At 50.1% G+C, this 20823-nt stretch overlaps 1 protein-coding gene across 6 annotated transcripts; it reads left to right on the top strand.

Moving 5' to 3' along the window:
• The first annotated feature begins 65 nt into the window (after nucleotides 1–65).
• Nucleotides 66–20488, top strand: Tmem143 (transmembrane protein 143). Of its 6 annotated transcripts, none has more exons than XR_003946562.1 (8): nucleotides 66–176; nucleotides 510–741; nucleotides 2707–2811; nucleotides 9993–10187; nucleotides 11182–11379; nucleotides 12397–12676; nucleotides 19158–19347; nucleotides 19486–20488. XR_003946562.1 is itself a non-coding variant. In NM_144801.2 (8 exons), exons 1-8 carry the CDS (start codon nucleotides 154–156, stop codon nucleotides 19704–19706), a joined length of 1377 nt encoding a protein of 458 aa, NP_659050.2. In that variant the 5' UTR covers nucleotides 144–153; the 3' UTR covers nucleotides 19707–20488. The 6 variants fall into 6 exon arrangements, 5 of the variants coding, with proteins under 5 accessions (XP_006541251.1, XP_006541252.1, NP_659050.2 ...); NM_144801.2 differs by having other exon boundaries at nucleotides 144–176; nucleotides 11182–11312; XM_006541188.3 differs by lacking the exon at nucleotides 2707–2811 and having other exon boundaries at nucleotides 11182–11312.
• The last annotated feature ends 335 nt before the right edge of the window (nucleotides 20489–20823 follow it).

Consider the following 20823-nt stretch of genomic DNA (forward strand, 5'->3'; position numbering starts at 1 on the left):
AAAAAAAAAAGGACTAGCGATGAGGCATGCGCAGTTGAGATAAAGGCTATTAAATGGTTTCAAGCGGCTCAGGCTGTGCGCATGCGCCTTACTGCTTGCTGAAGCCAATCCTCTGGGCCTAGGACCTCTTACTGCACATGCGCAGAAGGCTCAATGACAGTCGCGCGTTGGTTAAGGTGAGGGCAGGGTGGGGGATTGCATGGCCCAGGAAGGACGGCCCAGCACCCGCTATTAACTTTTCCTAGTTTTTCAACACTCCTGAGCTCCACCTCATTGTTTAAGCTTCTCAGAGACCATTTGTACCGCTTCAGGGTCCCTGGGCCTGCAAGATACTCCAAACTACGACCTCTGACCCTATTCCGGAGCCAACCTAAATGTGCAGTGTAGAAGGAACCGGAAAGGGATTAGAGGGAGGGAGACTGGCCAGGAACTGTCCCCGAAGGGAGGGGTGTGTGGAGGTACTACCTCCAACTGACCTTTGACATCCCCCTTCATTTGCTTATGTTTAGGCTCTGGGAAAGGGGGCAGGCCATGTTGCATGTGACCTGGGGGTCCAAGGTCCGACTATGGTCCCTGGTGCCTGCTCTCCTCGGGACTCCCCGAGCTCTGTCGTCCCTGGAGAACAGGATGGGGGTGTACCGCAAGATGTGGAACCCCAAGGAGCCCTGCGACTGGGCCCAGCAGTACCGCGAGCGCTTCATTCCATTCTCCAAGGAGCAGCTGCTCCGCCTCCTGATACAGGTACCGCCCATCAGTGGTCTAAGGACCTAGAGACTACAGTTTCCAGCCGACCTCGCGACTGCACCACTATACCTGCTTTTGAGGTCTGCGCTAGCGCCCTCCTGGGAGTGTAGTTTCTGGTCCCTTTGGCGTTCCTAGTGGGTTCGAGAAAGTTGGAATGCAGGGGCTAGAAAGAACTCCAAGATGAGATGCCTAAAGATCTCTGGACTTGGGCTTCTTCTGGGGCCTTGAACAGGCACACTGGGACATAAGTTTTTCCCTTGAAATAGATGTAACTATCATCCTCATAATTCCTTTCTAGTACATAATAAATTTGTATCTGCAAAGCCATAATGATAATTATTATCACACCTTGAGCTCTTTATTCCGTGGCACCGTGCTAAGTGTTTGTAATGTATAGAGCCATCAGAACAACCCTGTGAGAGGCCACCATTATCCCATTTTACAGGTTTAAAGGCAGTGACCCATCCAAAGCTACAGTGAGTGGCCCATGCTTGCTTGACTCTAGAGTGCGCCCCTTACTTCACCCCTGATCTATTCCATAGCTTGAGCTCTCAGCCCTCCATCACTGTCAGATGATCATTAGTATAATAGTGATTTACTGAACACCTGCTGTGTCTACCAAGTCCCGTGCTAGATTTTATGCCCACATGCATACGTACAAGCACAAACAATCTCATCAAAAACTCCCCCTAGTGGCTGGAGAGATGGCTCAGTGGTTAAGAGCACTGACTGCTCTTCCAGAGGACCTGAGTTCAATTCTCAGCAACCACATGATGGCTCACAACCATCTGTAATGGGATCCGATGCCTTCTTCTGGTGTGTCTGAAGTCAGCAACAATGTACTGATATAAATAAAAATAATTTAAAAAAATTCCTCTAGTCAGCCTGAGAAGATGGCTTACCAGTTAGAAGCATTTGTTACTCTTGCAGAGGACCCAGGATCTGCTTCTAGTACCCACATGATAACTCACAACCACCCATAGCTCTAGTTCCAGGGGATCAGCCAGTGCCGCCTTCTGACCATTGCTGGCACATATGTGGTGCACATACATGCAATCAAAACACACATATATGTAAACACGCGATAAATTAGATTCTCTCTGGAGTCAGATGAGCCCATCATGACCCTCAGAAATGGCTTCACTGAACCTCAGTTTCCTCTTTTGAAAAACTGAAGTTTTAATTCCATCCACCCCGTCCCTTCTTTGGAGGATGATGTTCTGCAAAGGAAGAGCGGCTGCCACAGAGCACATGTTCTGTGGATGTGCGGCTGCCACAGAGCAGGTGCCAAGCCTCTGCATCCTGTAGACTTCTCTTCCCCGTGCTATGCTGGGTCTGTATAATTGACCAAATCAGTTTTTAAGATTTATTTATTTATTTATTGTATGCATATGAGTACACCACCACTGCTCTCTTCAAACACACCAGAAGAGGGCACTGGAACCCATTATAGATGGTTGTGAGCCACCATGTGGTTGCTGGGAATTGAATTCAGGACCTCTGGAAGAACAGTTAGTGCTCTTAACCACCGAGCCATCTCTTCAGCCCGACCAAATCATTTTTTCTTTTTTTTTAAAGATTTATTTATTTATTATATGTAAGTATACTGTAGCTGTGTTCAGATACTTTTTCTTCTCTCTCTGGCCCACTCGCTCTGGCCTCAAGATTTATTTATTTATCATATGTAAGTACACTGTAGCTGTCTTCAGACATCCCAGAAGAGGGCATCAGATCTCATTACAGATGGTTGTGAGCCACTGTGAGGTTACTGGGATTTGAACTCAGGACCTTCAGAAGAGCAGTCAGTGTTCTTAACCACTGTGCCTCCTCTCCAGCCCTCTGATCAGCTTTTAAATACAAATGTAAAAGCCCAGAATTTCCATCCTGTACGTGGTTGCCTTGAAAGGGTTCCTCTGGAGGAAGAGGAGAGAGGCCTAACTGGGTTTTCTTTCTGGGTGTCAGGAGTTCCACTCCAGCCCAGCGGAGAGAGCAGCTTTGGAGGCATTCTCAGCTCACGTGGACTTCTGTACCCTCTTTCACTACCATCAGCTCCTGGCCAGGCTGCAGGTGAGGATGGCTCTCCAGTCCTGCCGTGTGTGTTTGCTCGTCGTCTGTTTAGTATGGTGTGATGGATACTTGCTTGGAGCCTGGTTCTCTTTTATGTTCTGAGGACTCTGCTATGGCCAGGACAGATGTGGTCATGACCTCATGGAGCAGGCATGAGGATGGCAGGGTGGGATAGGAACTAAAATGAATGTAAAATATGTCTGGCTGAGGGATCTGCAGGGAGAAGGGACTGGGGTGTCCTTGAACTCATAGAGACCGACACTTCTGCCTCCTCTGTACTGCGCCTGGAGGAAGCTAGTTATTCCAGTTGGACAGCAGAGGGAGACTGAAGGCTCGGAGAAGCTATGGAAGGCTCTTGACACTGACTGTCAGGGAGTTAGTGTTGTTTCTGATATTATAACAGAAAGGCTCTCGGTTCGCCGTTATATACACTAGCGTGTCTCCTCAGGGACATGAAGCTTTAGTCTGAGCTCAGAGTGTTCAGGATCTGGGGTCCAATGAGGGTTGCTTCCTCATTCAGAGTGGATGCTCTCACCTTGTCCACACATGCGGGAGGACTGAGCAAGAGCTCTGGGGTTTCTTGTAAGGATGTTGATCTCCATGTGGGCTCTATCTCTCCTCCCCTAAGTCTAATCTGTTAATATCACATCTTGGCGTGGAGGCTGACCTTTTCCTCTAGCCCTTCCATAGATTAGACAGAAACTGAGTGGTCTAGGTTCAGCCATAGGTTACAGTGACAGTGACGGGACCTGAAGTAGTCAGGGCTGCAGGTCAGCCAGGTGCTCACTGTGAAGGATAAATGCATAAAGTTGGGACCCCTCAAGCTTCTGAGCTGGTTCTCCACACCATCCTCTAGCTGCCCTTGAATAGGGGCAACCCTTCAGAGCCCTGTGTGCATACTGTGTCCCGCAGGCCTCTGCCGCTGCCAGCCCATGTAAAGGTGGGAAGAAAGAGTCAGCTCCGCAGAGTTATCCTCGGACCACTGCAGTGTGGTTGGTGCATGTGCGTCCCACCATCAGAGACAAACACACCAGGGTTACATAGACGTTTTGTAGGGCCTCACGGGCATACGCTCCTGCTTCCCAGGGGCAATGGCAACCTTGGCAGGGTTTCATTTATTTATTGATTGGTGTGTGATCTCACTGGTAGCCCAGGCTGGCCTCAAGTTCACAAATGCATACAATCCTCCTGCCTCCCAAGCACTAAAGGAGTTTTGTAAATAATTGGCAGATCTGCGCATGTCCGTACCTCAGTTTTCACATCTGTAAGTAAGAATCACAATGGTCCCATTTTTACATGCTAGCAATGTACCTCTAACTTGCTTCAAGCATAACAGAAAAATGGGCAGAATTTTCACACACTCTTTCCATCTTCTGTGGAGATTTCATGGTGCTGGGCAGAGAATGGGGCTTGAGGGTATCAGTGTGGTTTGAGCCCCTCCAAATGGGGAGGTCCCGAATTGGAGAGAAGGCTCAGCAGTTAAGGCTTGTTGCTCTTACAGAGGACCCGAGTTCAGTTCCCAGCACCCAGATAGTGGTTCACAACTATCCACAACCCTGGTTCTAGGGTTTCTGTAGTCCTTTTCTGACTTTTGTGGGCTTATGTGGCACACATGCATCCATGCAGGCAAAACACTCATACACATAAAATAAATCTTAAAAAAATTGAAACAAACAAGCAAAACTAAGTGAGAAGCTTGTGGTGGTTAGATTTGTATTGCTGGTGGGGAACAGTGAACTGGGAAACGCATCCATCTGTGCTGGGCAGCAGACCCAGAGGAGGGGCAAGCAGGGGGGGGGGGAGAGGGAGGGAGGGGACGGGGAGCGTCAGACCATGTGCCATGTTTAAGTTTCTAGCTTGAAGCTCTCAGAGGAGAACCTGGCTGATGGCATAAAGGGCACAGCTACTCGTCTCCCCTCAGCCCTGAAGGCTCCAGCGTTAGTCTCAGCCATGCAATCTTTCTGGGCATCTGTGGGTGTGGCCTATGATTGATTGTGAGTGTGGCCTATGACTGACCATGGGTGTGGCCTATGACTGACTGTAGGTGTGGTCTATGGCTGACTTTGCTTGAGTCTTGCCCTGGTCCTCTCATCTTCCTGCTCAATGGCATTGGACATCTATCAACCTTTGCTCAGGCTCTTCCGTACGGAATACCTTCTGCTGTCTTGTGGTGCATGCTCAAAGGTTGTTCTGATGGCCTGAGACCTCGTGTCCCTCCAGTGTGTGTCACAATGTCTAGGACAAATTACACATCATACCTGGATCAGATAGTCTGGCAGCTGGGATTCTTGCTGCTCCTTCCCTCCCTCCCAGAGCCTTGGGGGTGGTTGTCAGTACAGAAGATGAGGGGGGCTAGGGCCACTTTTAGGGGCTGTTAAGGTCTTGCTAAGAGTCACACTTCAAAATACCTAATTAAAAGAAAAAGAAAAAAAAAAGAGTCACACTTCAGCCGGGTGGTGGTGGCACACGCCTTTAATCCCAGCACTTGGGAGGCAGAGGCAGGCGGATCTCTGAGTTCGAGGCCAGCCTGGTCTACAAAGTGAGTTCCAGGACAGCCAGGGCTACACAGAGAAACTGTCTCGAAAAACAAACAAACAAAAAAAAGATTCACACTTCATTCCAAATGAAGTGGAAATCTCTGAGGCGTGGCTTTGTGAGAGAGTTTTAAGTGGGCAGAGCCAAGCAGGTAAGAAAAGTTCCCTCCCATGGGGTTGGGGAGGGGATCAGGAGAGATAAGGGGGTTCAGGTTGTGATGTCAGGAGTATGGGGTGATGATAGGAAGAAATCAGCAGGTGGAATATCTTGGAAGGGGAATGGGAGTTACAGAAGCCATCAGAGACTGACTGGGAAAACCAAAGGCAGGACGTCTTAGGGAGCAGGTTTGAAGAGGAAATGAGTCTCTGATGAAGTGTTGGGCCGCAGTGATTTGAAGCACGTGTGAGAGGGTGAGTGTAGTTAGTGTTCAGGCTTAGTTGTCCACACAGAGCCTACGCAAGGGTTTCCAGGCAGAACGCCCCGGGGGGGGGGGGGGGCCCTGGGACACAGTTCATTCTGTGGTGCTCTTCCGCTGCCCTGTGTGGGATCTGCTGGGCCTGTCTGTTTTACCTTCTCCTTACATTTGTTTTGCAGCCCCAGGATCTTACACATACAGGGATTCTCTCTGCTGAGCCATGCCCCCCAGACCCTCAGTAGCGGAGTCTAGACAAATGTTCTATACTGAGCTTTATCAGGTGCCTCACGCACGCACGCACGCACTCATTCACTCACTCACTCACTCATTCACTCACTCACTCACTCACTCATTCACTCACTCACTCACTCATTCACTCACTCACTCACTCACTCATTCACTCACTCACTCACTCATTCACTCACTCATTCACTCACTCACTCATTCACTCACTCACTCACTCACTCATTCACTCACTCACTCACTCATTCACTCACTCACTCATTCACTCACTCACTCACTCATTCACTCACTCACTCACTCACTCACTCACTCACTCATTCACTCACTCACTCACTCATTCACTCACTCACTCACTCATTCACTCACTCACTCACTCATTCACTCACTCACTCACTCATTCACTCACTCACGCACGCACTCACTCACTCATTCATTCACTCATTCATTCATTCACTCATTCATTCATTCACTCACTCACTCATTCATTACTCATTCATTCATTCACTCATTCACTCACTCACACACACACTCACTCATTCATTCATTCATTCACTCATTCACTCATTCACTCACTCACGCACACACTCACTCATTCATTCACTCACTCACTCATTCATTCACTCACTCATTCATCACTCATTTACTCATTCACTCACTCACTCATTCACCCACTCACTCATTCACCCACTCATTCATTCATTCACTCATTCATTCATTTACTCATTCACCCACTCATTCATTCATTCACTCATTCATTCATTCACTCATTCACCCACTCATTCATTCATTCACTCATTCATTCATTCACTCATTCACCCACTCATTCATTCATTCACTCATTCACTCACTCACTCATCACTCATTCATTCATTCACTCACTCATTCACTCACTCATTCATTCACTCATTCACTCACTCATTCACTCACTCATTCACTCACTCATTCATCACTCATTTACTCATTCATTCATTCACTCATTCACTCACTCACTCACTCACTCACGCACGCACTCACTCATTCACTCATTCATTCATTCACTCACTCACTCACGCACGCACGCACTCACTCATTCACTCATTCATTCACTCATTCATTCATTCACTCACTCATTCACTCATTCATCACTCATTTACTCATTCACTCACTCACTCACGCACGCACTCACTCACTCATTCACTCACTCATTCACTCACTCATTCATCACTCATTCACTCATTCACTCATTCACTCACGCACTCACTCATTCACTCACTCATTCATTCATTCACTCACTCACTCACTCATTCACTCACTCACACACTCATTCATTCATTCACTCACTCATTCACTCACTCACTCATTCATTCACTCACTCACTCATTCACTCACTTTTGAGACAGCATGTTGCAAAATTTTGCAAGCTGGTTTTGAGCTTTCAGTTTTGTTTCAGCCTTTTTAAAAGATGGAAAGACAGACCTGTGCCACCTTTTGCTTTATCCTTGTTAAAAAATTATTCATTTTATGTGTGTATGAGTCTTTAGACACAGCATAAGAGGGCATCTGATTCCATTACAGATGGTTGTGAGCCACCATGTGGTTGCTGGGAATTAAACTCAGGTCCTCTGGAAGAGCAGTCAGTGCTCTTAACCACTGAGCCATCTCTCCAACCCTGTTGTATCTTCATATATGGGGAGGTAAGTCAGGTACAGCTATGAGAAGGGGCACAGGGGAGACCAGGGAAAAGACATTTACTTTTCTCACTATTCTAGAGGAAGGTGCCATACCCCATTGTGCTGGGCTACCTGAGGCAGGCACAGGATGGTGGGAGCTCTGTTGGCGTTCCTCGGACAGCCAGGGCAGAAGCAGAAAGCTCAGGATTGCACTACAGGATGAGACCTTCTGCAGGCTTGGAGCTGTGGGCTGTGTGTGGTGTGGCCTCTGGTGGTCTGGCTCCTAGCCCTGGGATGAAGCCTCAGAGGAAATGGTCCTCTATCAGGAGGGGCTGGAGGCATGGGGCAGCTCTGACTGATCACTTTGCACAGCTCAGACATGCTTCTGGCTGGGCCTTTGCTGCTGCTGGGAGGACCATGTCTTCAACAGTCTGAAAAGTTTTGTTTTAGCCATCCCAGGCTGGTCTTGAACTTGTGATATTCCTGTTTTAATTTCCTGAGAGCTGGGATGACAGTGTATGCCACCATGACCCGTCAAAATACCTCCTAGTCTTCTTCACGGATTCCCTAGCCCAAATGCATGGGGCCCACTGACCTAATCTACAGGAGATTTTCAGGCTCTCAGCTTCAGCAAGCCAGGTGGGGTGTGAGGCTTGTACAACAAGTTGCAGTAGAAGTTCAGAGGCATGGTTGTCATCTCCACTCCGTCCCTGCGTGAACCTATCTCCTAGAACCCTGATCGTAGTCTCCCCCAGGGCTGTCTGGGCTCTGGTCTCCTGTGGGGAATTGGGCTATGCACAGACAGGCTGGTCTCCAGTTGAGCTGAAGTATGAACCCCAGAATGATACGGTAGGTGTTCCCTCATGCTCCTGGAACTCTGGCTCCTGCCTAAGTTATCGACCCCCACAGCTCCCACAAGAGAAGCATGGCTAGCAGTCACATAGGCAATGTCCCAAGCTTCTGACCTTCAGGCTAGACTCCTCCCCAGGTACCTAGCAACAGTGAAGACCATAAAAAGGGGCTGTTAGGCCCCTCTGATCTCTCTCTTATTGTCTCTCTCTTACTCTTCACTCTCACCCTCCCACTCCTCTCTCTTTGTCTTTTCTCCTCTCTTCTCTCCCTCTTACTCTTTCTCTCTAGCCTTTCCCCTCTCTCTCTCTTTCTACCTTCTCTCTTTCCCCCTGCCTTTCTACAGTAAAGCTCTAAAACCATAGAATATCTCTGCTCATCAAGGCCCACTGTGCTTGGAGGATGGGATAGGCTTTCTCCTAATGAGCCGTTTCTAATCTTCCAATGGAAGGCCTTCCTGTGCTCCTGTCAAGATCCGCTGCGCTCACTCTCACAGGTGTTGGGAACCTCTCTTCCCTCACCCCTCTCTCCTATAACTCGGGGGGGGGGCTTTAGAAAAGTAGCCCCGGGGCTCCCAGGTAGGGCTGCCTCTTGGCCACCCCCTGAAGAGTGGGTCAGAGGCTTGAATGCCCACTCAGGAAAGCATATGGCAGCCCTCTCACGCCCTCCTGACTAGAGCATAGGTGGAACTCTGGCAGAGTGTGGGTCTTCCCCTTTCCCCTCTTCCCCAGGGCCCCCCCTTTTAAGTTCCCAACAGTCTCCTGCAGCCTCTTTACAGATGGCGAGGCCACCTGCTCAGGACAGCCCTCAGAGGGAAGCTGGAAGAGCTGCTGAGGTGGTCTGTACAGTGTTTTGGCTTTTTTCTATTTTTATTTTATGTATGTTGGTGTTTTGACTATATATATTTATATGTGAGGTTGTCAGATCCTTAGAAGCTACAGACAGCTGTGAGCTGCTATGTAGGTGCTGGGAATTGAACCCAAGTTCTCTGGAAGAACAGTCATCTCTCCAGCGACACTTTTTTTTTTCTTTTTGAAACAGGGTTGCCCTGGCTAACTTGGAACTTTTTTTTTTTAAAGATTTATTTATTTATTATATGTAAGTACACTGTAGCTGTCCTCAGATACTCCAGAAGAGGGCATCAGATTTCGTTACGGATGGTTGTCAGCCACCATGTGGCTGTTGGGATTTGAACTCAGGTCTCTTAACCACTGAGCCATCTCGCCAGCCCCAACTTGGAACTTCTTATATAGACCAGGCTGGGCTCTAACTCAACAGAGATCCACCTGCCTCTGCCTCCCAAGTGCTGGGATTAGAGATGTGCACTGTCACGTCCAGCTGCACAGTGTTTTAAGGTGTGTGTGTGGCAAGCGTAACACAGGGTAGCTTGGAGGAGAGGATAGAGGAAGTGAGCTCGGGCTTTCTCAGTCCTCTGGGGCCCACATTACTCAGGTTGTGAACTCCCTGTTTCTCCTGTCGTCTTTCCTCAGGCCTTGTATGACCCCATCAACCCCGACAGGGAGACCCTGGACCAGCCGTCCCTTACTGACCCCGAGCGCCTGTCCAGTGAGAAGGATGTGCTCCAGGCTCTGAGGCCCCTGCTGGCCCAGGCCAACTTCTCTCCACTCTCTGAAGATGCCCTGGCTTATGCACTAGTCGTCCATCATCCTCAGGATGAGGTCCAGGTACCTGTCCCCAGAGGAGCCATGTTTGCTAGCCTAGAGGAAGCATGCCTCCCTCACCTGTCAGGCAAGGGCTATCAGATGAGGGTCTCAGGTACAGTGCTGCCACCTAAGAGGATTTTATGATAAACAGTGTAGCACTCACTCCATGGGGTTGGACAGATAGTCCATGGTTAAGGACACTTGCTGCTGTTGTAGAGGACTAGTATCTACGAGGTCACGCATGACAGTCTGTAGTTCCAGTTCTGGGCCATCCATTGTCCTTTCCTGGCTTTTACAGGTAGGCACCAGACATGCATGCAGCACCCTTACATACATGAACACCAAACACCTATACACATAAAATACAAACAAATCTTAAAAAAAAATCATTCAAAGGCCGGGCGTGGCGGCACACACCTTTAATCCCAGCACTCGGGAAGCAGAGGCAGGTGGATCTCTGTGAGTTCAATGTCAGCCTGGTCTACAGAGCAAGTTCCGGTCCAGTCAGGACTACATAGTGAGACCCTTTCTCAGTATTCCCTGAAAATTTTTTATCTATTCCATTAAAAAATAACAAAAAAACCCTGCACGATCCCCTCCTCCTTAAAGTCAACAAAATTGGGAAGAAATACTAAAATCTTCCAGTTCCACGTCTTAGCGAACTTTAAGATCTATTTTTCCTAGACATACTGTCACATTTTGTGAAGTGTCCAGCCAGTGGTGATAAGACATGATTTAAATGACAATGTCTTGTCCTCGTAGTTGCTTCATAAATGGAGACTCTTTGGCTCTAAGAAGATTCTTACATTGTAGGGCCGCCCTAGAGGTGGTGCCCTTCTGCAGTGCTCAACACAAACAACCACAGGAGACTACTACCTACCTCCCCACCTCCCCACACTGCATGCTCAGCAACACAAGGCAGGGACCATTTCTGCCTGGGTAGAGTGTTCTGCCTCCTTGCCCATAATGCCCGGCTCATGTTCAGCTGCCTCTGCTTCCTTTCCCCCCTTGGCAGGTGACAATAAATTTGGATCAGTATATCTACATACAGTTCTGGGCCCTGGGCCAGAGAGTTGGGCAGATGCCCCACAAGTCCAGTGTGGGCTCCAAGCGTGGCTTCTTCAGAAAGTTGCCCCCTGTGGAGAGGTGAGGAGGCCCTTGTTCCCCAGTTGCAGCAAAAGAGAGCCAGGTTTGACTTGGGAGGAACTGACAGGTCAGTGTCTGGCTTTGGTGTCTCGGGCCCCTGGGAGAAGTCCAGAGATGGGAGGTACAGATTGTCCAAATGCGGCCTTTTCTTCCCAAGAGAAAGGAAGAACTACTGATTCCAGAGGAAGAGGGGGAGGGTCAGCCCTCCATTGAATGAGGAAAATTGAGAATCACAGAGGGGACATGTCCTGAAGAAGTGGCACAGCCATGATTCTGATGAACAACTGACAGGTCCATTAAGAAGTTATATAATTAACCAGCCCCACCCCCATGGCTGAACATGTGACTTACTTCCAGTCTCTTGTGGTTAAATAGCTTTCTCAAAGGCCATGCAGCATGGAGATGTGGAGTTTTAGATGTGTGTTAGTCAGAGTTCTTTAAAGGAACAGGTCTCTCTCTGTATCTCTCTGTCTCTCTGTCTCTCTCTCTCTCACACACACACTGGGTTTATTAGACTGTCTTTCAGGCTGTGGTCAGGGTAGTCCAGTGGCTGCCTCGTGATGGAAAGGCTAAGACTTAATAGTTGTTCAGTCCTGGAGTTTCTGGAGAGCTGCTGACTGGAACCCTGAAGCTCGGGCTAACAGGAGGAGGTCTGCCTCAGCAGCAGGATACCCTTGCCAGTGAGAGTGAGAGCAAGTAGGCAAACCCCAGAAGCCCCCTTCTTCTTGTCTCTTTATTAATTTTGAGACATGGTCTTCCATATGTTGCTTTGACTGGCCTGGAGCTCACTGTGTAGACCAGGCTGGCCTCAAACTCAGGAAGATCTACCTGCCTCTACCTCCTGAATGCTAGAATCAAGGTGTACATCACCAAGCCTTTTATACGGGCTATCACTGGAAAGTGGGTTGCCACATTTTAGAATGGGTCTTCCCACCTCAAAAATCCAGTCAAGAAAATCCCTCACAGGAGCACCCAGAGGCTTGGGTTTTAGATGATTCTAGTCAATGTGACAACCGGGATTAACTGTCACAAGGTGAGAGGGTTCTGGCCGTCCCGTGCTCACTTCCTCCTTTCTGGTCCCCAGGAGATACTTCAAGCGTGTGGTGTTGGCTGCCCGGACGAAAGGAGGGCACCTGGTCCTGAAGAGCTTCAAGGATACCCCGCTGGAGGGCTTAGAGCAGCTGCTGCCGGAGCTGAAGGTGCGCACGCCCGTGCTGCAGCGCGCCCTGCTCAACCTCATGTTGGTGGTCTCAGGCGTCATGATCTTCGTCAACGTGGGCATGGTGATACTGTCTGACCTCAAGATGGCCACCTCCCTGCTGCTGCTGCTCTTTGCTGCCTTCATGGGCGTGAAGGCCTCCAAGGTGAGCACCCTTGGCTCCTCGCTCCACGGGCTGCGCACCCAGGCCTCCCGTACTTTTGCTTCTTCCATGCATTGTTCCGGGTGCACAATGGCCTTACAGCCTTTAAATTCCTTTATCAGCCCCCTGTGCCCCGACAGGGCTCTCACTCTTCCTGCCTCAGTTTCTTCACTGGCATCTTTCAGAACGTAGTGAAGGTTCTTTGCAGCTTGACTGACCTCGTAGGAGCACGACTCTGCTCTTCTGTCTTAGCCCAGCTCTGTCACTGCAGAATGACAGTGACGGGGAGACCTGACATAGAGGGGTGGACAGGGATGAGTCACAGGGAGCCTGCCACAGCACAGGAAGGACCATGTGACGTCACTGCCGAGGTGATGATGGTCACTACAGTGGGACTCTTTGTCCCTACGTTTCCTTCCTGGAGGGTATTATCCTCCCTTTCTGAGCAGCAGCGTGGCGTTCAGGCCTCCTCAGACTGGTGGTGTTGCTCACCAGCTGGGATTCAGGGTCAAGAGGTCAGGTGGTACTGACACCCAACTTGTGTTCTCCTGACCATTGAATGCCCTGTTGGCTGAGGTGGCTGGGAAGGGTGGCCTTTCTCAGCTCTGTGGTTGCAATACCTATCTTAGTTAGGATTGTACTGCTGTGAACAGATACCATGACCAAGGCAAGTCGTATAAAGGACAACATTTAATTGGAGCTGGTTTACAGGTTCAGAGGTTCAGTCCATTATCATAATGGCGGGAAGCATGGCAGCATCCAGGCAGGCATGGTACAGGAGGAACTGAGAGTTCTACATCTTCATCTGAAGGCTACTAGCAGAATACTGGCTCCCAGGCAGCTAGGACAAAGGTATTAAAGCCCACATCCACAAGGCCACACCTACTCCAAAAGGTTACACTTCCCAAGAGTGCTACTCCCTGGGCCAAGCATATACAAACCATCACATTCCACTCCCTGGCCCCCATAGGCTTGTTCAGACACGTGAGTCTGTGGAAGCTGTATCTAGCCATAGCATAATTTAAAAAGTACATTTAGTCCAACTTCCAAAGTCCCCATAGTCTATACCAGTCTCAACAATATCAAAAGTCCAAAGTCTCTTCTAAGATCCAGCCAATCACTTAACTGTAATCCCCTAATCAAGATGGGAAACCAGTTCACCAAACTCCAAACCCCGCATCTCCATGTCTCATGTCAAAGCGCTTTTTAGATCTCCAGATCCCAAATCCTTTTTTGGGGGGGGGGGGCGGGGGTCAAGACAGGGTTTCTCTGTGTAGCCCTGGCTGTCCTGGAACTCACTGTGTAGACCAGGCTGGCCTCGAACTTAGAAATCTGCCTGCCTCTGCCTCCCAAGTGCTGGGATTAAAGGCGTGCGCCACTGCTGCCCGGCTCTAAATCCTTTTTCATCTTTGTTGACTGCAACAAATTTATTTTCCTGGACTCCTTCCACTCCCTGTTAGCAACATTCCTCAGGAGGTAGACTATGGCTCTGGCATCTTGGGGTCTCCAGGGCAACTTCTTGTTTCAGTGTCTGGGATCCAGACAAGATCTTCTGGGCTCCTCCCAAGGGCTGGCATCACTTCTCCAGCTTTGCCCTCGGTAGCACTCTAAGCTCAGGCTGATCCACTCCACTGCTCTGCTGTTCTTGGTGATCTGGGATCTTCTGCTGCAACTAGGCTTCACCACTAGCCTCTCATAGGCTCTCTTCATGTTGCTAAGCCTCAAATCCTTTGCGTGACCTCTTCAGTCCTGGGCCGTCAACTGAAACTGAGGCTGCACCTTCACCAATGGCCTTCCATGGCCTCTGACAGTGCCAAGCCTCAGCTATTCTTCATTACCCCTTCATGCCTTCAAAACCAGTACCACCTGGGTGATTTTTGTACATTACCAAGTCTAGCTACCAGCACAAGGTTCAACCTCAGCTATCTCTGGAACATAGCTTCTTTGTGCTCTCAGAAAATACTTCCCAGAAGATTTCACCTCAGTGATGCTGGTCTCTTCTTAATCACCACTAATTTCTTTTTTTGGGGTGTGTGGTGGGGGTCAAGACAGGGTTTCTCTGTATAGCCCTGACTGTCCTAGAATTCACTTTGTAGACCAGGCTGGCCTCGAACTCAGAAATCTGCCTGCCTCTGCCTCCCAAGTGCTGAGATTAAAGGCGTGTGCCACCATGCCCGGCTACACCACTAATTTCTTAGCTCCAGCTAACCAGCATCAATTGTCCCAGTAGTTCTTTCTATTTTTCACTCTAAAGCCAGAGTCATATGGCTGAAGCTGCCATGTTCTACTGCTTGCTGGGGCTGGAACACGGCCCCCCTTATTCTATTACCAGCTTTCTGTTTTCCCACTCCCTCACTGCCTAAGCTTGGCTGTCCTGGAACTTGCTATGTAGACTGACCTTGAACTCAGAGATCTGCAGGGCTCTGTCTCCTCACCATACCTGGATTTAAGCTTTTCTTCACCTAGAACCTGCTTTGTCCGGGGCTGGCTTTGAACTCAGAGATTTATTTGTTTTTGTCTTCTGGTATTAAAGGTATTTACCACCATGCCTGGATCTAAATTTAGCTGGATAGAATCTTGCCCCAAACCCTTAATCTGTTCTCTCCTAGAACATAGGGTTCCACTCCATTGCACTTCCTGGTGTCCCTTTAATACTTGAATCATATATTTTATATTTTTCTTTTCTAAGCTTGCTATGCCTGTTCAAAACACTCTTTATGAGACTTAACTAGAGAACAAAGTCTCTGCTGGGCTTTTTGAGACTTCCATTGTCAATGCAATTAGTATAATTTTGTTTTGTTTTGGGTTTTTTTTTTGTTTTTTGTTTTTCGAGACAGGGTTTCTCTGTGTAGCCCTGGCTGTCCTGGAACTCATTCTGTAGACCAGGCTGACCTCTAACTCAGAAATCCACCTGCCTCTGCCTCCCAAGTGCTGGGATTAAAGGTGTGTGCCACCACTGCCCGGCAATATAAATATTTTTACCTTAGACTCAGGTAGAGTTTTCAGACAAGGGCAAAAAAGCAGCCACATTCTTCACCAAAATACCACTAAATAGTCTCTAGACCACATACTGAAGTTCTTCTCCACTGAACCCTCTTGGGCCAGCTCTGCACAGCTCAAATCAATCTCACCAACAAAATCTTCCATATTCCTATTAAGCCCCATTTAAAGCATTCCACTGTTTTCCAAATTCAAAACCCAAAATCTACATCATTCCAAACAAAAGCATGGTCAGGCCTATCACAGCAATACCCCAGTCCCTGGTACCAACTTCTGTCTTAATTAAGGTTTTACTGCTGTGGACACCATGACCAAGGCAATTCTTATTAAGGACAACATTTAATTGGGACTGTCTTACAGGTTCAGAGGTTCAGTTCATTATCATCAAGGTGGGAGCATGGCAGTACAGGAGGAACTGAGAGTTCTACATCTTCATCTGAAGGCTGCTAGTAGAATACTGATTCTCAAGCAGCTAGGACAAGGGTGTTAAAGCCCACACCTGCTCCAACAAGGCCACACCTCCCAACAGTGCCACTCCCCAGGCCAAGCATATACAAACCATCACAGGACCCCAGAGTGTAGCCTGCCATGAGCTGTGTGTGGTATCCTATCATTCACTCCCCAGCTCACCAGTTCTCAAGCTGCTTTCAGCAGTCTTGACAGGTTCTTTCTCAGGAAGAAGTGTAAATCCTACAAGTATTGGCCAGGCCATACTGGCCTCAGGGAGATTGGATACCCAGGGCGAGCACAAGGAGTGGGGAGAGGAGTGTGCAGCAGGGACTGAGACAAGGCCCAGGGTGGCCTGCATGGTCGCTTCATGCCCACACATCATTCTGGGCTATCTCCTCAGGGTACCAGGAAGGAGGTTAAAAGGAGAGGAGCTGCTGGGCCATAGGAGGGCAGGACCGGAAGCAGGGAGGCTAGAGGGTGCTCACTCCAGAATTCTGGGGAGGGGACACTGACCAAGGCGAGCCCTCCTCTCACTCCTCAGTGGCCCTAGAGGGCTGTGGAGCCCTACAGAGTGGAAGGGCCCCGTTCATCCAGTTCTGGTGATCTGATTACTCATTTGTTCATACTCCAGCTGCAGTCCTGTGCTGACCTCCCACCGGGCCAACTCTCAGCCATCCACATCTCTAAGTATTCATTCCTCCTGTGTTCAGTGCCCCCGGGTTTGCTGTACCACAGGCCCCTCTCCTGGACCTTTCCTGTCTCCCTGTTACAGCCACATGCTCTCTGCCTGGCTTCTCAGCAGGCTACTGTCTTGGAGCAGGATATAGAACTCTGCTGGGGAGCCTTTGGGCCTTAAGTCTCCGTGGCAAGCTGGGCCTGAAGCGGTGGTTCTCACTGACTGCTACAGCCAACACCTCTCATATCTGTTCTTTGTGGGGGCATGGCCATGGTGCCTGCCTTGTTTCCAGCCTCCAGGTGGCATCTATAGCCCATTCCCAACCCCACCCAGGGCAGGCCCTACCCGGCCTTCTTACTACCTGGTGGGGGCCCTGTTGAGCTTACCTTGTGGTTAGCTGAATCCTTTACCACCACTATCCCACCTGACCCCCAGTCTCTGCTCTGTGTGTTTGTGACACCTAACCTCCTCTCCTGCTTCCCTAGACTCTGCATTTGCACGTTCCGTCCGCTCTGACTGATTCTTTCTCACTGGGCCGGTCACCCTCTGCGTCCCTCATCTCTTGGCCAGAGGCCATCAGGTCCCTGAGACTTTCCTAGATCACTAGGGCTAGAATGGGTCTCTGGACACCCTACCACAGTCTGCCTTCCCTGTGCAGAGCAGGCCAGGGCAGCTTGGATTCTGGGAATGTAGGCTCTGTTAGGGGGCAGAGGCCTGTGGACACAGGTTAGGTGGCATGGGCTGTAGGAGCCTGAGGGTGCATCCACTCTCTGGCCAGCCTTGAGCATGAGGCAGTGTTTTCTAAGAACAGACTGGGGTCTGTTGCTCGTTTAAAGACCCATGATCCAAGGGGCCGGAGGCTGGGGCACATATTTGGGTACAGCAGTGTTTACTATGTGGGCTGCACTAGGACTGGGGTGTAGAGTTTCAAATTCTGAGCTAGGGAGGCTATGAGCAGGGGATAGGAAGATGGAGCCAGGGAAGAAGCAGGCATCAGGATGGGTGAGGGACAGACAAGCTGGCCAGGCAAGAGGGATGAGGATGGTGGTAGGCTGTGGCCTGTGACCCATAGAAGGTAGGGCTGCCAGAATAGGGCATGGGGAGTTGGGGAGCATGTTTGCACACCACTGTGCCATGCTCCTTTAGCCCTGAAAACTCTGCACTACAGTCTGGGCAGATGAAGATAGGAGACTGAAGAATTCCTGCCTCTATGGCAATTGGTTCCAAAGCAGGGGTAGAATCCATGGTGTAGGCTCTTAAGAAGAAGGTCTGGCCACACAACCATGTTGGAAGGTCCCCTGATGTGTCAGTGCAGGCTGGATTTTGGCATGCTAGGGTGGGCCTCGAAGCTCTGTCCTTACACTATCCATCATGTGTCCTGATTTCTGGGCCCTCCCCACATCACCCTTGTAAATAGACAGTGCTGTTCTAGACCACTCTCACTCAAGGCCTTGGAGCTGGTAGGAGCTGGTAGGAGCCGCCCAAGGGCACAGGACTGCTGTGAGCTCATCTATCCCGCCTAACACTTGGTTTGCAGTGTGGGCGAGGGCCAGGCTGCACCTGGTGCCCTTTACCTGCAGATCTCTTTACAGTGTAGTAGCTTAAATGTTTCTTTTTCAATTATGGAAAGGTTCAAATAGACACAGAAATAGGGTCACCTGCACCCAGTGTCGGTTTACAACAATCTGATTACATTGTAACACACCCATCTGTCTGTACTGAGTCACTGTGAAGTGAATTTAGATGTTGCTTGGGAATATGGAAGAATACTTGACAGGGGTGTACTGGGCTTAGAATTTCCAAGTCCTACCAACCAAAGAGCACACACAGGCTGGACCTGGGCCTCCTGCACATATATAGCAGATGTGCAGCTGGGTCTTCGTGAAGAGACCACATGGAGTGGGGGGCTATCCCAAAAGCTGTTGCCTGGATGTGGGATATGTTCTTCTAGCTGGGCTGCCTTGTCTGGCCTCAGTGGGAGTAGATGTGCCTAGCTCTGCAGAGACTTGATGTGCCAGGGTGGGGGGATACCCAGGGGGAGGAGAAGGGGAAGGATTGTGGGAGGGAGGGAGCAGGGGCAGGATGCAAAGTGAATAAGTAAAAAATAATAATTAAAATATTCTAACACACACATACAGAGAGAGGGGATGGGGGAGAATTTCTCCTAGGCAAAAACTCGTGTTTGAAATCTTTGCATAAACCCATTAACATGTGGCCAGAAAGCAAAGCCCTGGTCAAGGGAGTCCATTTTGGCCTAAACCCAGCCCCAACTCAGAGTTAATCTGAAGCAGCAGGTGGCTAGGGCACTCCAATGCTGAGTGGCCCTGCATCCGTGTGTCTAAGCCTGTACTCCCACAGGTGTTTGGGCAGCGCCGCAGTGCCCAGGCGCTGGAGCTGGCACACGTGCTGTACTACCGAAGCACGTCCAACAACTCAGAACTGCTCAGTGCCCTGGCACTCCGAGCCCAGGAGGAACATATCAAGGAAGCCCTCCTGGCTCACAGCTTCCTAGCCCGCCGGCCAGGGGGCTCCCAAGGCAAACCTGAAGGTAAGTCGCCCTTCCTGCTGTGGATGAGCCTTCCCTGATACCTCCCATCCCCTCCCTGCTGCGCCCCCAGGCCTTTCCTGCTGTGCCTTAGGCCCAGGTTTCCTCTAGCTACAACGTGGACACTGTCTCTCCCTACAGAGACCTCCAGGTGGCTGCAGTCTGAAGTGGAAAGCTGGCTTCTGGCCCAATCAGGCTGTGATGTAACCTTCAATGGACCTCGGGCCCTGGCCCATCTGCAAGCCCTGACCCCCAGCCTTGGACTGTTCCCACCACCTGAATTGCCACAACTGGACCCAATGGTCCTAGGCACTCCAGAGGCCACGCAGGCTGCGCTGGGTAGCAGCTACCCCTCACCCTGACCACTTACTACCAGGCCCTGCGCTGACAGGGTCCCAAGCTCCGCCTCCTCCGTGGCAAACTGTCAGTTGTGGCAACTGCATCTCCTTCCTGGACTTTCAGTTGTTGACAGGCTATTATTTCTGCTAGGCCATTAATTTTGCTATGCTATAGACGTAAGAGTAGCCAATCGGGGCTGCTGGCAGTTGCTAGGCAGCCTCCTGAGGCCAACCAATCAAAGCCGTTTATTTCAACTTGTTATTTTATTTCTTAGACCCGCCTCTGGCGGGAACCTCACCAAGGTCGCTGGAGGAGGCGGGACTTGGGGAGGCTCACACAGCTGCTGGATTGCAGCTGCCAGCCTTGGCCACATTGAGATGGGCCAGGCTGTGAAAGCTGCATGGGGGCGGGGAGGAGGGACGGGGGTGGGAGTGGGGGAAGCTGCTTTATTTTCTATTTAACCTGCGCAGAACTGCTCGCCACAGGCACCTGAGCCATTTGCCCCTGGCACACAGTGGGTGACAGACACTGGGCACCTCAGCCACAGGCAGCCGGTCAGAATGTCTGGAGGAACCTCTTCAGACCCCACGTAAGATGAGCCATCTGTTCTGCAGCTCATCTGCTCTGGTTGGAGGCACTGGAAACTTCATGCCCCAAAGAAGAATTGCAGGATTCCACCCCAAGATCACTCCAGCCCAGGCCCCAGCAGGCTCCGTGGCCCGCTCTGCCTCGCTGCAGCAATCCCCTTAGTCTGGGTCTCCCTGTCTGTGCACCCTCTTCCAAAGGAATAAATCATGCTTAATAACTCTGGAGTAGTGTGGCTGCAGGTCAAGGGGGGTTGGGAATCACAGTCCTGGAAAGAGGGTGTGGCTGGGTCTGAGACTCGACCCTTAGAAGCAAGCACTCATGCCTGAGCAGAGTTTTGCCTGCGAGAGTCTGGATCCCAAACAGGAAGGGCAGGAGGGCAGATTGATCACCACGCAATGGCGGGCAGCCAGAAAGTAGGTGCCTGGGAAATCTAGCTGGTACCCCTTGCCTGAGAGTAGAGGAAGGTGTCATATTGGCTGTAGAGGTGGCCTTTGTTGGTGAGGGAAGGGTTAGGTTCTACAATGGAGGGGAGAACCTTTTGCAATAGGAAAC

The sequence above is a fragment of the Mus musculus genome, chromosome 7 (assembly GCF_000001635.26).
Source record: "Mus musculus strain C57BL/6J chromosome 7, GRCm38.p6 C57BL/6J".
Lineage (NCBI taxonomy): Eukaryota > Metazoa > Chordata > Mammalia > Rodentia > Muridae > Mus > Mus musculus.